General features: G+C 38.3%; 1 protein-coding gene across 1 annotated transcript in view; it reads right to left on the reverse strand.

The window, feature by feature from the left end:
• The window catches only part of TTC21B (tetratricopeptide repeat domain 21B), a 77,238-nt gene extending 73,045 nt beyond the window's left edge, over positions 1–4,193 (reverse strand). The window contains exons 1-3 of the mRNA XM_044242253.1: positions 4,075–4,193; positions 565–694; positions 364–474 (exon numbers count right to left, since the gene is read on the reverse strand). Coding sequence (XP_044098188.1) covers positions 364–474; positions 565–694; positions 4,075–4,095 — 262 coding nt within the window. The 5' untranslated portion in view covers positions 4,096–4,193. The remainder of the gene's footprint in view (positions 1–363; positions 475–564; positions 695–4,074) is intronic.
• Between the last annotated feature and the right edge of the window lie 14,243 nt (positions 4,194–18,436).

An 18,436-nucleotide genomic window follows, 5' to 3' on the forward strand; every position in this document is an offset into this window, starting at 1 on the left:
TTGCATGTAACAAGCTATAAAGCAGGCTGCTGCAGAGCAATTTCTGTATATACCTCTTGTGGGCTGTCCTTTGCTCAATAATTGCTAACACACATTCAACTTGATGTGAATTCAAATGATCCCTATATATTAATGAAACTTCTGCTGTAAGATAAAGGAATATGAAAGGGATATAAGACACATATTTCTTGTGCTTGATAAATCTGTAACCTTGTCAGGAAGATTAAAAAAAAAAACTGATAAAATAGTATCTACAGAAAATTATAATACAGTATTATCAGACTAAGTGCAAAGTTAATTGAGGAAAATCAAAATGAATTGAGTAGAAAAAATGGTCCTAAGCATTATACTTAAATACTATACCTGGATTAGGACTCATTTTATGGGCATATATCAGTGCAATTAGAGAACAAAGTGATACATCTTGTTTATTTTTAATCGCTTCAAATTCGCGAAGAGCTTCTTGAGTTTTACCTGAAAATCAAAATTATAAAGTGAAAAATTGTTCAGGGTACAAAACATGAATTTAAAGTGTATGGAACAGGTTTAATAATTAGCACGTACCTTCCATTAATGTACCATAGGCGTGATAAAACCTGAACACTGGGTCATTGCCATACCTCTTAACTCCTTCACTGGCAATAAGTAACACATGATGGAAATATTTCTCTTGACAATAGTAATTAATCAAAGTCTAAAAGGAAATAATAACTAAATGTTAAAAGAGACTTTGCTGTTCTGAAATGCCATGAGAAACACATATTAATCTCAAATCTTGAATAATCTAAAATTAGATAATGCAATGTTTTTTTCTTTCCCAAGTTCCTGAAAATATTGTTAAAGCCTAGCACTTAACAGTAAGGAATGTAAGACACAATGAACACGAAATTTTTGAAAAAACTCAATGTTTCCTAATAATTTCAGTCTTCTTTTTCTAAATTATTTGTTGACAATACTGAAATTAGGCTACTTGCACCTCTTGCCTTTGTCCACATTTTCTTAAAGGTTTTAGAAAAGGGGAAAAGGCAAAAAACAGGAATAATAAGAGCCTTCATTGCCAAACCTTAGAATTCTTTTTTAAAAAATCTTGCTTCTATTTTGTTGTTATAGCATTACATAGTAAGGACAAAGTGAATTCAGAAATTCATTGTCAAATGTTGTCTTGTTTTCTGAGTTCCACAACAAATAACTGGAAGAACAAAGAACAGCTGATCCAAACTGTTTTTTAATGGAAATTAATTATCTTTAAGCTCTTTTCAAAATTGTATTATTTAGATTTACATGGCAGAAAACTAATACCAGGGGATACTAAGTTCTGATTAATTGCGTCTATACTTAACACCTTTTTCTCAGGATCATGACTAAGCTTTAGTTGCTAACCTTATCAGAGAGGGAAGCCAGATTCACTACGGCTGTGGTACACCTGATTCACCTCCATTAACCAATGTGGGCCATCCCGTGCTCACCTCCTCTGACTCTGCAGCTGGTACAGCAAGGGTGAGAAATAAGGATGAAGCACCAAGTGACAGGACTGAAACATGAGTGTCTACACTGCTTTTTACGGTCTGTTGTTTCTGGAGGCTACAGTCCATATGCTTCTCTATAGCAGTTAGGCAAACGTTCTCTGTAACTTTTACTCAGCTTCTCTCCTTGCAGTTACTGCCCTCTACTTCCTGTGCCCCCCACAGCACACTTCGGTGAAGAGCAGTTTTGCTCCAGGGCCCTTCCTTAAGATCGCAGATGACCTCTCAGTTTGCCACAACTGAGGATTTCTGTACAGCATTTAGGCACCTACAACTCTCCTGAAAGGTATCATACAAAGGACACAGATTTAAAAGGTGAAAAGAGCTGTTTTTAAATTTCTGGTCCATCTTACAGCACATTAGTTTGCTCATTTGTACAATGCTGTTAATTATTTACAGATCATTGTGAGGATTAATTATGACATCATACTGTAAAGCTCCAAAAAAAAAGTAAGTTCCTCTGAACCCATATACTGATTAAGTAAAAAACACAGTATTCCGTCAAGACCTCTCATCCAACCTCCAGATTCATCTTTCCATTTGCCCCGGCTACCCAAGCCTGAAATCAAGTCATTTCATCCTTCCTTCCAGTTTGTCCAATCCCTGTGATTCTAACCAGTCAGTAAGGCTCTTCTGTTTCTCTAGTCTACTTCCTACTCTCCATACCTTACCACTCCTTGGTTTGTTCAGTCCAACAAACGTTTACTGCCTACTAGTGCCAGGCACTGGGCTAGATGCTGTGAATGTGAAGATAAGTAAGATATGGTAACTGACCCAGAAAAGTTTAAATTCTCCTGAAACTGAGACTAGAATCTAAAGACTAACAAATACAATGCAAGCAAGAAAAGAGTTCATAAAGTGCTTTAGAGATGTCAAAGAATGAGGTTGGGGTGTGGGAGGATGGAAGAATGAAATTAAGGAAAAGAGCCTCCAGGAGGACTTGAGAAGTGCCTCTTGATTTGTGAACTCCTCACTCTCCCTCCATCATACACATTCTCCCTATTTCCCTTTTGAGATCCTTGAGGAAGACAGAGGACTTAGCCAGGCAGGGGAATTGCAACAAGACAGAAGAAATCAGCAGTGATACACAAGGATGGGGGCATGGAGAGGACTGAATGTTGTTCTATACTGTAGAGCAGGGACTGGCAAACTACGGTCTACTACCTCTCCTCATATGGTCAGCAAACCAAGAATGGTTTGTACATTCTCAAATGGTTGGGGGGGGGGAGAGAAGAAATGTCCATGAATAAAGTTTTATTGGAACAGGGCCGTGCTCATTTGTTTAAGTACGTCTATGGCTGCATTCAAGCTACATTGGCAGATTAGAGGACAGAGACACTATGGCCTGAAAAACCCAAGATAATATACTATTTGACTCTTTATAGGAAAAGTTTGCCATTCCCTGTTTTAGAGTCTTAAGACACTGTCCTTAAGAGGACAAGGAAGTTAGAAAGGTAGGGTCTAGCAGGGCCTCATATTAAGGACTTGGATATGCTCCTCCAATCTAAGTGATAAGGAATCAACATAACTCTATTTAGCATGAAACTGTTTTTATTGAAGAGTTCATTTGGGTGGAAGGGGAAAGGATAAATTAAAGTGATGAAAACAAAATTAAGGAGATGGAGAAAGGGTTCAGAAGATAATGCAGCTCAGGCAAAAAAGCTTCCAGCACTCCCTATCACCGCCAAATTGTCCTTCACCCACTTACCACCACCTAACATTTTACTACCTGTCTGATTCCCCCTACTCAAATGTAAGCTCCAAGACTGGGAGAATTTTTCTTAGTTTTAATACTGAAGGGCATAGATTATCTTCAGGGCTTAGAATAGTGCCAGCAATATAGCCTGCATTCAAAAAATATCTGTCGGTAATTGTTGTTTATTTGTTCAGTTCTGCTCATCACTCTCCAGCTTCTAGCGGACATACAGTGAGCCCTCCATCAACCCGCTGAACAAGTCAATCAGTGAACAAACGGGAGAAGTTTATCTTCCTACGAAGAAACTTCTAATTTTCAAGCCTCCTGTCCCTGTTTTTAGATCATCATTTCTTAAGGGGTCCCTCATAAAACATTTGCTTCCCAGATGAATCACTGACAGATAAAGAAGACCATCACCCCAAAACACTTCCATTTTCAAGCCTATGTCCTTGTTTTCATGTAATCTTTACGCGCCCCTTTCTGTCCAACCGGTTTACTGACACTAGCTTGCTTAATGAAGTCCTTAACTATCGCACCGGGAGGCACAGCAAGTGAGACTCGTCGACCAAGCTTTCCGAGCCCACGGGATACAAAGTAAAAGTAACCACACACGGGGTGGGACAAGCCCCCTAACAGCAATTCCTTAGCAGCTTGGCTAGACCTCAAGATTTCAAAGCAGGGCCCACGGAGGGGGCCCAGGTGATGCAGCTACAGGCCCGCACGCCACGCTGGGGCAGCTGGCAATGGGGGCAGCAAAAGCACAGCAGGGTAACGACGCCCTCGTGAATTCTGCCCCTCCCCAGGTCCCACGCCACCCGCAAAGGCGGCTCGAGTCCAAACCCGCGGCCCTCTCACCTTCAGGCCCTGCGAATCCATGGTTCCCACGGGTCTGGGTCGCAGGCCTCCGGGACCAACGACCGCAGCAGGCCCGCAGAAGCGCCAAGGGGATCAGGGTCCCGCAGCCCAGGCCCAAAACCCGCTCTAGCTCTGGGACGCGGCGGGAGGGGCGGGGTGGGGCGGGGCCGCGCTGCCATTGGCTGCCGGCGGCAGGGGGCGGGCTCTCAACGCAGGGATTTGCGGAGAGGAGGTGCTGCGGGGGAGTCGGTGCTGCGTGGACCCCGGCAAGGGCTGCGGGGGGCGGGGGGAGAGGAGGAGCGACCAATGGTGCAGAAGGCGAAGGGGTTTCAGACGAGGGAACGGCCCTGGAAGGACAGCGGGTGGGCGGGTCCGAGGATTTAGAATGAAGGAATAAAGGAAATAGGGGAGGAAGTAGGAAAAAGAACAGTGTTTCCCATCGCTGGCTACAAAGAAAGACACCCTTTTCTGCCCGGTTGTGTAGAGGCCGGTTCCCGCAATGCGGCTATTTGGAGGTCTGACCCATGCAGAGAAAAACCTTTAACTTCTACATGTAGTAGTTGTGTTATCGCCGCAAGGTGGCGCAGAGAAGTCGCAGTTCTTAACAGAAAGGTGATAAGCTTCCTGAGCTCTTGACAAGGCTTTGTTGCAAGCGGATGTCTGTTGTTCAAATGCGCATAAATTAGGCCTTGTTTTCTACGAGCTCTGATAATGATAGAAGCCTTTTTGCCCCCAGGATTTTAAGTTGACAAAATTAATTCCTGTACATAGGGCACCCCGATGGCTCAGTCGTAGAGCATGTGACTCTTGGTCTCCCGGTCCTGAGTTCTAGACCCACCTTGGGTGCAGAACTTATTTAAGAAAAGAATTAATTGGGGCGCCTGGGTGGCTCAGTGGGTTAAGCCGCTGCCTTCGGCTCAGGTCATGATATCAGGATCCTGGGATCGAGTCCCACAGCAGGCTCTCTGCTCAGCAGGGAGACTGCTTCCTCCTCTCTCTCTCTCTGCCTGCTTCTCTGCCTACTTGTGATCTCTCTCTGTCAAATAAATAAATAAAATCTTAAAAAAAAAGAAAAGAATTAATTCCTATGCGAACTTTTACGTTTGCACCCATTAGGCAACTCTGTCAGCTGTTCATAGATTTCTTGAGGTCAGAGAATTAAACTGAAATATAATGAAGTTAGAGAAATCCTATTTCTGCTTCATGGTACTTTTTTATAAAAATAGTTGTAAAGATTGGAGGTATAAGTGTTCTTTGTAGATTCCAAGATTCCATCCCATTGTTAATTATTTTAGTTGATATATTTGGAAGTTGTTATAATTAAATTTTAAATTTGTTGAGGAAGAGGGGTGCCTAGTTGGCTCTGTTGATTGAGCTGCCCACTCTTGAGCTTGGGCTCTGGTCATGATCTCAGGGTGGTGAGATGCAGGCCAGTGTCTAGCTGTTACTCAATGCAGTCTGCTTCAGATAATCTCTCCCTCTCCCCATCTAAGTGGGGAGATGTGTGTGGCATCTAAGACCCTTCACCTCGTGCTCACTCCTGCTCTGTTTCTCACTTAAATAAATAAATCTAAAAAAAAAAAAAATTGTTGAGGAGGCAATGAACATTAGTTTTTTTCCATGCTAATAGGTTAGGTAATGACAACTTAGAAGGAAAAAGTGGTTACTTTCCCAGACTTCAAGGCTCGGTAGTATTTTTCATTGGTTCCCATTAAAAAAGTGATCCACCCAAAAAGGCACATACCGTTTCATGAGGATTATTTTTTTGTTTTCCATATACATAGTCAAGATAATTTTCAAAGCATGTGGCATAATCTGCACTTGGTATGCAGCAGATAATACCACAAGCCATGGTGCTCATCAAAGTATATAATCTTGAACTTTTCAGTTTTGGTTCGAAGTATAAAGTTCATCTGAAAGTAAATACCAACGATGTGGTTAAATGAACAGGTAGCCCAGCCACCTTTCCGAGAATTTTGAAGTCTAAACTTCGACTGTCAGACCATTGGGAGGCTACATGCTTGGACCACACTTGATCTTAGCCAAAAGGCAGAGAAGCAATTGTGTGCTAGGATCATATTAATTTAACCCTTTACAGAATTTCCTTTATTGAATTTTGTTCTAAGTTTAAATTATTTAACACAAAACACCATGCCTGGTACTCCATGAGTGTCTATTGGATTAAATCTACTTTGGGAATTTGGTTTGACACTCCTGGCAACTTGATGTTCTCTGCATAAGATAAGTTTTTTTTTGGATCCCAGGCTGGAAAAAAGTATCTTCTCTGGAAAACTAACGAATGTATTCCTCAGCTCAGACATTATTATTGGCTCACTTTTGTCTACCAACATTTTGGCGTGGCATCTAAGACCCTTCACCTCATTGTCTTTTCAAACCTGTTTTACCTGTCCCAGAGTCTTTATTCCAGGCAAATGGAACAACCATTCTTTCTTCTGGGAACGCTTTCCCCTACTCCTAGCTCTTTCTCCATTTGAGAAAATCTGCTCTTTCTTCAGAGTTTATCTTAAATCTCATTCTGTAGGAAGGCTTTAGAATCACCATAACTGGATGGATTGCATGGGATAGTAGCAAGAATATGGTCTCTCAGACCTCAGGTAGAGCTCTTCTCTGTTCACTTTTGTGATTTAGGAAGAAGTAATTTCCCGAGTCTTAACTTCCTTAATTACCAAAGAAACCTAACACTTGACATACATGGAAAGCTCCTGACATACCCTCGGCATTCTACAACTAGTAATTTCCATTAAATGTATGGTCCCCTGCAAGACCTACAGCCTTGTATATTCTATGTATTATGGTCTTGGTGTACTATTTGTTAATTTAATCTTGTCTATTATATGGTAAGCACCTTAAGGCCATGTATGTAGTATAGTGGGTAGGAGCTTAGCCTCTAGAGATAAATCATCTGAGATCATATCATAATACTATTATTCACTAGTTATACATTTGGAAAAATTACTTAACCTTTCTGTGTTTCAGCTATAAACTGAAACTAATACCTCAGAAAGCTGTTGAGAAGATTAAATGAGTCAATATTTAATGGACACAGGAGTATTAGGTATATGGTAAGCTTTAAATAACTTTACATGTAACTATTTGTACTCCCAACTTGTCCAAATATTGAATATAGTATTGCTTCTGTAAGCATTTAGTAAATCTTGGAGGAATGTTGAGGCCCTTCAGTTTGTCTCTGTTTGTCTTTCTTTTCCCCTGTTCTTAAACTAAGTTATTTTTTCTATATTATTTCATTATAGGAAATATATTTATTTCATTATTATTTATATATATATTTATTCATTATTATTTCATTAAAGGAAAACATTTATGGAAAAGAAGTGATTCTGGTGAAGATAAAAGTAAAAGTAAGAGAAAAATAAGACTGAGATATGGAATTTAGAATCTGGTAAGAACTTTAGAGATGACTGTCCAACTCTTTATTTTACAAAGGAGTAAAATGAAATCCAAAGATATGAAATAATCCACCCAAGGTCTCACAGTTTTCTACTTCCAAAGCAGTTATGAATAATGGATAAGACGAAGTGTTTATCTTTTCTTCTTAAGGCTATTACTCTAAAGTTGAAACAGGAGATAAAGAGGTTAAAAATGTGTGAAATCAAAATAAAATGGAACACAGTTCATTCTCAGCGGTGACATCATGGAAAAGTTATAGGTTAATGAAGTCAGGAATTTGAGTTATGGCTCTAACCCTTAATAACTCTGCAACTCTGGGCAAGTTGTTGACCTTTCTCTGCTTTAGTTGATATATTTATAATGAGTAATTGGGAATAGGATTATAATATCTGCTTTGTCAATGTATAGACTAAATGAGGTTATAGTAAGGTCTTTAAAAAATTGAAACTGTGTAAAAGTTCATAGCACATTTATGGGAAAACTTCATAGGATAATTACAGGAAAGCTCCTTAATTCATGAGCTGTCTGACTAAGGGGCAACAACTTCACCTGTCTGAGATTAAGATCTAACCTTTCTTATGCTGTCTAGTGCTCTTTTCCAAATAACACAGTACAAAAGTACCCTATTTTTGAATCATGTATGAAGCATGGTATCTGCTAACATAAAAAATGTGATTGCCGTAACTCGTCTATTTAAAATTCTACAATTTTATTCATTTAAGTTAAGGAGAAGGCAGTAATGGTCAGGCACCTGCTTTTCACATTTCTTTTGCTTAATAACACTAAAGAGGAAGTTGAAGAAGTAATCTAACTTCTAGCAATGTATTGTTTAATCATTCATTTCATTAACCAAATGTTTAACGAGTGCCTGTGACAGAGGACAAAATTCTCATTCCTGCCATCTTATATTTTAAAGCCTAGTAAATTAGACAGATATTGAATAGGTAGTCACAAGAGGAAATGAATAAATTACAAGTAATGACAGCTTTAAGAGCTGTTTTAAGAAGTACCATTAAATGAGAGACTAAATTGGGTGGTTTCTTCACAACTTTGGGGATTAATATATTAAGAAGGAAGTGAAATTAACATCACTTGTTACAGTCCAGAGACTCCTTCTACTCAATTCTTAAAATCGACTTATTTTCAACCACTGATATTTTGTTTTTCTTTAAAAATACCCAAGCATCTTGGATATCTGATAGCTAAGAACTTCCTGATAACAGAAAAATGTGCTTCTTGCTCACCTATGGTAAGTAATGACTATTTCTACTTAAACGCCATGATGGAGACTTACCAAGAGAGTTATTTTTTTTCTTGGTTTTCTTGATTATATGTTGACATTTCATTTATGCAAAAGCAGGAGAAAGAAGATACACAAAAATACTTTTCAGAAGAGCCTGGTATTTTGAAATAGAAATAATGAATTACTTAAATGCTGACAACCATGATACATAGAACATCTTCACAAGATGCTATTTGTCTTTCTACTCCTTTCAAGAATCTTTATCTGGTTGATAAAATAAGAATGAAGAATAGTGATAACTCCCCCTTCAGCCTAGAATTTACTCACTTCAGTCCAAGTTCATAGTTGAAAAATCTTACCCAACATCGGATTCACACTGCTGTCTCCCTAGATGCTCTATTATTTCTGGAGGTAAGATAACCAGAGGTGTGTTATACTTTTTATCCTAGGGTTGAGAAAAATCAGGCTTTTGCTTTGTAGGTGTCTCTTATTAACTTTGTTTATAGCAGTGGTTCTAACTAGTCACCAATATTCCTCAGGGGCAACACATGCTAATGCAAAATGTAGAGTTTGCCAGAATAAGTGAGGGAAGAGTGGCTTCATGCCCAGTACACGTGAGGTCATGACGGATGCTGTGCTCTAGTGCGATTGTCTTTGAGGATGTCGGGTATAAGTTTTCTCACCGCCCTTCCTTTCTCTGCCTTTCCCATAGATCTCTCTCTTCCCTGCATCCATTTCAGCATTTGGGTTAACAGCCACTGTATGATAACCTCTGCTCCACTGAATTGCCTCTCCCCTCTTGTCATTTCAATGTTCTTGCCCTAAATATCTTGTATTCCTCTAACTTTGACTTCTTTATCTACCAGAAATTAGGGAAGAAGCTCATTAGCGTGTCACCTTACCCTGAGGCACATGGCGTTCCCTCTACTGTGAAGGCACTGGAGTCCATCTATCTCCCCTAGGAAAAGCACCTCTCCCATTCACAGTGATGCCTGGAAGCAGAGCTTATCTTTCCCTCTGACAGCTGAGGAGATTTTTTTTCCCCCTCACCTCAAAGTTTCCAGGTTTTCTCTTTTCACATCCAACTCCTGGCTTCTCCTTCACAGGGCCCTCCTTGTTGACCCTACCACTTATCTGAATTAGCTGAAATAAAAGAGCTGGAGCTCACACCGCAGGATCCCTGCTCATAAATCCCTTTACAACTGGGCTTTAATTTGTGGCAGTATGCTTTTCCTCAGCTCTTTGGGAATTTTCAAACATGGGAAAAGTTGAACAGTACAATGAACACTCCTACACTCATCCCCAGAGAACTTTTCTGAGATGCTCTTTTGTATTGCTCTCCGGATTTTCCATTCTCTTTGATTTATGTAGATGACTAGGTCATTCATATTTTCTAGCAGGGTGGAAGCAAAAGTCTTTAGAAATGTGCTGCCCAATGAAGTAGCCACTAGCCACATGAGGCTGTTTAAATTTACATAGTTAACATTGGATACTACATCAAAAACTAATGATGGGCAATATGTTGACTAACTGAGCATAATAAGAAAAATAAAAATAAAAAATAAAATAAATATATATGTGGAAGAAAAAGAAACTGATAATGGATGAGCTAAAATCTGTAAGTGAATTGTAATACATCTTTGAACAGTGTATACAAAAAAGTAGAACCCATTAACAGGGTACTTCTTGGGGAGTTGGGGGTGAGGATGGAGAGAACAATTGCATTTTCTGCATTACACACATCTAAATGAAATGTATTTAAATAAAGTTTTTAAATGTCAGAGAAAAAATTTAAAAAATAAATTTGCATAGGTAAAATAATTAAATTTTATTATTTTATTCTTTATTAAATCAAATTCTTCAGTTGCTCAGGACACATTTCAGATGCTCAGGAGCCAAGTGAATAGAGGAAAGCACAGAGAGAGGATAATTTCGTCATCTCAGGAAATTCAATTTTACAGCATGTTAGAAGACTTTGGGATCTTTCATAAAGTAAAAGATCTTTTATAAAGGATCTGGGCTTCTTGGTGGGTAGAAAACGAGGAGCCCTTTCCAGAAACAGAGACAGAAACAAAAGTGAATAGGATCCTATAATTTCAGGCATCTAATCTGCCTCTAATCTGTGGCAGTGCACCCAGAGGGAGAGGAATTTCAGATACATGGTGGCATGGTGTACCCAGGAGAGTTGATTCTCTAATACTGACCTCTATAATACTGACCACTTGGGTTTGGACAATAAGGATGTCATCAGACGCTCTCTTGGACTGGAGGGTCAAGAAACTTCTCCCATTTTTCTGAACACCATATGAGCCTCTTGGATTCTGGTTGAGTCCTGGCTGAGGACGTTGTTAATAATGAGTGGAATTCATTTCCTGGCAATCCAATGGACTGATACTGAGCTTTGGATTTTATTAGCTGTAAAGGAGGAAAAAGAAACAAGAATTTTCTGCATACCCGTGAATTTGGGGACTGAATTTCAAGCCCGCTAAAAATAGTGAACATTGTCTTTGGTAATTACTTGAAACATGTACATGTATTTGAGTAGTGTGTGGGTTTTTGGCCACTGGGGGACATTGTTGCCTCATGCATAAGACAAACAACGGTTCTCAAGCTTGAGCATACATCATAATTACCTGGAGGGCTTGTTCAAACCCGGATTGCTAGGTTGCCACCTGCGAAAGTTCTAGTTTAATTTGGGGGTGGGGGGCTCAAAAATATTAATCTCTAACACATTCTCACATGATTGCTGAGGCTCCTGGTCTGAGAACCACGCTTTGAAACCTACTGTTTTACTAAAAGTTGTAAAATATGACATTAAGACTACTTATCGAGCAAACTTGTTTCATCATTAGGGTATTATAATGGACACAGAGAAGAATCTGGATGCTATACTAATATCTGGCCTTAGTCTAGCATAGGAATGTTGTGTGGTATTTCAATAGTTAGTAAGAGCACTTTAGGAAGTCGTAGTTTCTATACAGTTGAAGTTCATAGTTCAAAGGATGGAATGAAGTCTAAGACCAAAAAAACTTCATGGCTTCTGTAACTTAAGTAGCTTAGGTCTAGACAAAACTTGACCTCCAAATAATTGGTTTAGAAGATGCCTCAAGATGTGTAGCCAAATATAACAGACGCTAAAACCTGATAATTTATTTCGCCACAATAATTCAGATAGTGTTAAGGAGACTAGATTTGGCAGGATAATCTAGGGTGAGGTTCTGTTTCAGAGTTGTGTTGGAGACTGAGACATAAGCTTTCTCATGAAATACAGCCTTCCAAAGCAGAGAGAAAATCATTTTTCATGGGTTCCCAAGAACTGGTAGCCTTTCTATAATGTTGTATCGTTTTCTCCTCCAGATAGTTATTCTAGCAAAATCAATGTGTAGATAGCAGCTATCCCTTCTCTCCAAAAATCCTTTGTATGCTGTCTTAAAAGCCTAGAAAATTAATTTAAAGTTTACTTGATAACTACCATGTTAATTATGATAGTTTATTGTTTTATGCTGCCAGAATTGGTTTTATTCTCAGAAAAATAATGTTTTGAAACTAGAATGCACCTTAAAAATTCATGTCTTTTCAAACTCTGCATTTTGTAAATAAGATTCTAATGTTCAGGAAAGTTAAATGATGAGTTCAAGCTGTTATAGATTTTTATTAGAAGAACAGAATTTCTAGTCTTCTAGAAGAGTGGTTGACAAACAATAGCTTAGGAAGTTTGAAAGGTTTAAGTAAAGGTTTAGATCTAATGTTACATGTAGTAATAAATTATGAAAAAATAAACCAAGTTTTAACAATATTTGTCTTTGGTCTTCTCATTTTCTACTATGTAAATTTTATAGGCTTAATTTTGTTCTAGTAATCATGTTTTGTTATTGTAATGAAAAATAAAGATAATTCCTGTATCAGAAATAAATGTGGCACTACTTTTCAATATTTTAAAAGAAAAACTGCATTGCTCAATGAGATAGCTTATTTTAAGTATAATTGTTCAAAGATAATTGAATTAAATTATGTTATTTATTTATCATTCACAGATTCAGTTCCTATACAATAGGAACTGGATAGCATCATCTAGGCTTGTAGCATTTGCAATAACTCCTCATTTTCATTCTCAAGTAGATATTTTCTTTGAATAGTAATGTGATGATATATACCTTCTGTCATCTAAAATATGGCATTGTTAAGCATGCTGCTTTGTGTTGATTTTACTACAAAAAATGTATTATTGACTTTATGTTTTTGATCCTAAATTCCAAGATATTGTGAGAAAAGTCTTCAGTTTTCAATATCTATCCAAGTTGGTAGGTTGTTAATTTATTTAACTTTTAAAAAAATACAGTGCTGGCACTATTCTATACCATGTGAGATGACTGTGGTTCCTGTCCTTAGAGGTCTTTGGTTGTAGAACTGTTTATCCTGGAAGAAATGCTGGGAGATGAAAAATTAAAGAGCATCCTTTGAAGGTTCCTGCTTCAAGGAGAAGCACCTATACCTAACCCAACTGTCTAATGTAAACATGGAAAATGTGAATCTCTTTGACCTATTTCAGAAATCTATCCAACAGAAATACTAACGGATCTCACAAAAATACTGGAATAAAGATATTCATTACAGTCTTGTTAGCTACAAAGAAAACTTGAAAAAATCTAAATGTGCATCAAGAAGTGATCCATTAATTAAGTCTATAGAATGGAAGACTATGCACCATTTAAGAAGAATGAGGTAGATTTAAATTTTTAAATTTTATTTATTTATTTATTTATTTAGGGCAACTGGGTGGCTCAGTTGTTAAGTGTCTGCCTTCAGCTCCGGTCATGATCCTAGTGTCCTGGGATGGAGTTGCATGTCAGGCTCCCCACTCTGCAGGAAGCTTGCTTTTCCCTCCCCCACTCCCCTGCTTGTGTTCCCTCTCTCACTGTGTCTCTGTCAAATAAATAAATAAAATCTTAAATTTTTAAAAAAAGATTTATTTATTTATTTGAGAGAGAGAGAGAGTGCATATGTGAGTTGGGGGGAAGGCAGAGGGAAAGGGAGAAAGAGTCCCAAGTAGACACCCCACTGAGCTCAGAGCCTGATGTTGGGGTTCCATATCGCACTGCCCTGAGATGAAGACCTGAGCCAAAATCAAGAGTAAGGTGTTAAACCGACTAAGCCACCCAGGTACCCCAAGAATGAGGTAGATTTATATGTGCCAATCAAAAATATGCCCAGAATATATTAATTAAAAGGATAAATTGCAGAACAATGTGATATGTATACAACATGATATGTTTACAATAATTTGCGTACAATGATGCTCAGAATGTTGCTCAAGAAACTATTCGAAAAAGAGAGTGAAAAAATAAGCTTATATACCTTTCTGTCCTCTTTTAATTAAAAAAAAAAGGCATTTGTTTTGTTTTCACAGCCCAATTAAAAACAAACAAAACCACAGCACACTTCAATAAAGGTTGCAAAGGCCAGTAGGTGCTAGTCCCGATCCCTACCATAATTTTTAATTCTCATGTTTATCATAGGAGGCTATTTGAATAGAAAAAAGTGTTCCATAGTCCTAAAATATTAGAATAGTCATTGGCCAAAAGTTAGTCTTCCCTCTGTGATCTCTCTTGGTATTGGTAGTCTGTATCAGTAAATGACCATTTGTGGTTTAGATTGTCCTTTACCAAAAAACCATGACCCAATTGCCAAATTCTTTACCCCAGTGCTCAGCCGGTTTCCCCAGGGGAGAAAGGGGCATCTTTCCTAATTTTCACAAAGGTCTGTGTGAGCTAATTTTGTGTCCCTGATGTTAGAATTTATCATACATGCTGAAAATTAACTATTTTGTTCTGCTTATTCATTGCAGATTGCTGGGAAGTCTTTGGGCACCTCAAAGTATCATACTGAATCAGACTCTAACTTGAGGGTGATCTGTGGTGACGCCAGCAGCTCCTGACCATTAAATATTTTATTGGTACTATCATCCACTAATGATGAGTTCCTGAAGTCCCTGAACCGTACCAGGCTGCCTACCCCTCAGTGAGGGTTTCACAGACTTGTGAAATTTATGTTATGGTATGTTGTTAATCATAAGACTCTCCTGGGGAGCTTACTATAGCTTTCTCTGGCCTCATTCTAACAGCATAACTCGACAGATATTTTTGAATCCTTTTCTAGAGATTCCGACATACTTTGAGGTGACACTTAAAACTGTATTTAAGCTATTGCCCTGATAGGTTTTTAGCATTAGATAAGTTAAAAAGAAGAAGAAGAAGAAGGAGGAGGATGAGGAGGAGGAGGAGGAGGAGGAGGAAAGAAAGAAAGAAAGAAAAAAAAGAAAAAAAAGAAAGAAAACTGCCCTAAGATTGAAGAAAGGTAAGAGAGGTTATATCTAGGCTCAGAAACTTGGAGCCACCATGTTGAAGTTATCCTTGGATTGTTTTAGACACTTAAGGTGTAATCCAGGGAGAATGCCTTGGAAATACCTAGGTTTTGGTATGGAGAAAAGAAAGTGTGTTAAAGTTGTAAGACATACCTGGATGGTATACTAGATTCGTGCAATTAACTGCATACTGAATTTTATTTTAGCAAATCAGACAACCTCTGCTGTATTTGAATGATGTTCTCCCTTACTCTCCTTTTTTTCTGAAGAAAACTATTTCCAGGTACTTTCACCATTCTCCACAAACCCTATTATGCATTTCCGTATGTGTTTATATGATCACAATCTTGTAGTTACTATCTATAGTTTGCTCTGGCCTTGCACCTATTTTAGGTTACCAGTCAGTATAACTCAACAGATTTTGCCCTCAGTTTAGGCAAATGGCTGTACTTAAAATTGAGGTTGATCAAAGGCACAGTGTGTTTGTCTTTAGAAATTTGTGTTTTCTATGACTGCAGGAAATACTGCTGAACAAGACATTTCTTCACCATCTTTGATGAAAGACGAGCATTAATAATGCAGGTAAGAATCAAGCCAAGTGATGTTGAAGAGGAAACAAGGTCCAGAAGCCCTAATTCCTTTTAGAGGAATAAATTTAAAATGGCAAGCTCAATAGTTCCACCATAGCAAAGAATGGGGTGAGTGTTATAGAATCCTTAAATTCTAAGGAGTTAAAAATCAATTTATGAACTTGGAAATATTTATGTATATACATATCTATACCTTTATTTATGTATTTATCTAAATAAAGATCATTGAATTTGGCTAATTGTAGCCTGGCAGGAATAGGACCCAGATTTGAGAGCATTAAAGAGAGAAAGAAGGTGTTTTGGAAGAATAAGTAGGCACTGGGTGGTATTTGAATCTGTTAGAGCCACAATTTATAATGATATTATAATATATAAGAGGAAAATATCTTAGAGGGATAAATAACTCTTGAAAATAGAACTGTTTTGAGCAAAGCTAAAAATTAATTTGTTCATTTGCTAAATACCTACTGAAAACATTCTATGTGCAAAGCACTACAGAGAATAAAAGGCATTTAAAGCCAGTCTCTGCCTATCAGACATTATCCGCTGTGTGTGTTCCTGAGGTGGAAGTAGAGAGGGAGGGTGGTCGGAGGAAACAACCACATTCCAAACCATTGCATCCTTGCAGCTTAAGTGCCATATGAATGACATATATGAGGTGATCTTATGTCTTGGTTTGACTGGAAGAGTCAGTGTTTATGCCTGTTGTTTCTGCATAATTGTTAATGGTCTCCCCCTCCTCCTAATAGAACTCTCAAAACTGTTTGGGTTTGTACATGTACATCAAAATCCCATGGAAGCTCATAGGAGAGGAAATTCTCTTGCAGTGATAAGCTACAAGGGAGCTATCACTGAAACCCAAAGTGGGAGTTGAGTTTCAGTAGGGAGGAAGTGAGATGAGGAAGGTCTATAAGGCTAACAGTGTCTCATCATTGCTTGCCTGTATTCTCCCAGTAGTGTCTTAAATTATGTCTCTACTTTGTTTCCTTTTCCTTAAAGTCAAATCTTCTCTAGAATCTTCACTTCTACCTTCATTTATTGCACAAATGTCTTAATGACTCTTCATCACCATACATTGGAGCCAAAGCCCTGACCTGTACTTAGGGCCGTTTATTATCAGACCCCTGCTTGCCTCTCAGTTGCTGTCAATACTCCCTTTTCGGGGCATCTGGGTTGTTCAGTCCATTAAGCATCTGCCTTTGGCTCGGGTCATGATCCCATGGTCCTGGAAACCAGCTCTGTCTCAGGTTCCCTGCCCAGCAGAAGAGTCTGCTTCTTCTTCTCCTTCTGCGCCCCTCCACCCTGGTTGTGCTCTCTCTCTCTCACTCACTCTCTCTGCCTCTCAAATAAGTAAATAAAACCTTTTTAAAAAAATACTCACTTTTCACTTTATTGTGAATGCTCTGAACGTGCTATGCCATTTCCCATTTCCATATGTGTCTTAGTGATCATCAACTGGGTGAACATGTGAATAGTAATTGCTATATGCTTGGAACTATTGATCTAATAACTTCATTTGTATTAACTCATAAACTTGATCTCAGGACTCCGGGATCACAACCTGATCCTCATAAAAATTTTTATTACCGCTTTACAAATGACAAAACTGAGAGGACAAAGGGTTAAGAAACTGTTCAAGGTTGTTCAGCTAGTAAGCAGTAGAGTTGGTAATTGAATCCAGGCAATCTGGCTCCGGAATCTATCCCTTTGACCACTATTCTATAATGTTTCTGCCCCTCAGGCTGCCCTGCTCCTCTTATTCTTCAAACCCAGGCCAGGATTCACTGTCGTAATTGTTCCTGTATCCTCCCATAAAGTTACTCATCCATCCCTGTGTATACTCCATTACCCATACTTACTTACTTTGCTGAACTAGAAGGATAACCCACAATAACAGATACTGAGAAAGCAGGTCGACTTCTGGGTAGTTTTGTTGGTGGCTGAGAGGAATAGAATGTGTTCAGATCACTTTGGTCTTATTAAGTAGAAAGTGATAGTTGAACATGCAAGGATAAAAGACCAAAAGAAAGTTGAAATTGCAACATCAGCTCAGCAAAAAGGCTGAGGGTGTTGTGTAAATACAAAAGGAGAGGAAAAGTTAATTAAATGGTAAAGGCAAAGATTCTAAAATGTAGGAAGAGATAAAAAATAGTTTATGGAAGGCAAAAGAAGATGCAGTTCAATAAAGGAAGTGTTGATGATGATCAACACCAAATTCTAATAATCTGTCAAATATGATTACAACTAAATAAAGATCATTGAATTTGGCTAATTGTAGTCTGGCAGGACTAGGACCCAGATCTGAGAGCATTAAAGAGAGAAAGAAGGCATTTTGGAAGAGTAAGTATCAGCACTGGGTGGTATTTGAATCTGTTAGAGCCACAATTTCTATCAAACAGCTTGATGAAGAAAGATAAAACCTATATCTTAATGCTTTCCCAAAACATCGGCCCCCCCCCACACATACATTTTGGCAACTTTAGCACAGGATAGTGAATTCACTAATATCTTAATGAGCAAATTAAACTTTCTATAATAATACATTTTTTCATGAAAAATTTACGCTTAAAATACAACTTCCTGTAAGTAATAGGAAAATATTTACAAATGACATATCCGATAAAGGGTTGGTATCCAAAATATATAAAGGACTTATAAAACTCAACACCCCCAAAATACATAATCCAGTTAAAAATGGGTAGAAAACAGGGCACCTGGGTTGCTCATTTGATTAAGCGA

This window comes from Neovison vison, chromosome 3 (genome assembly GCF_020171115.1).
Source record: "Neovison vison isolate M4711 chromosome 3, ASM_NN_V1, whole genome shotgun sequence".
Classification (NCBI taxonomy): Eukaryota; Metazoa; Chordata; class Mammalia; order Carnivora; family Mustelidae; genus Neogale; species Neogale vison.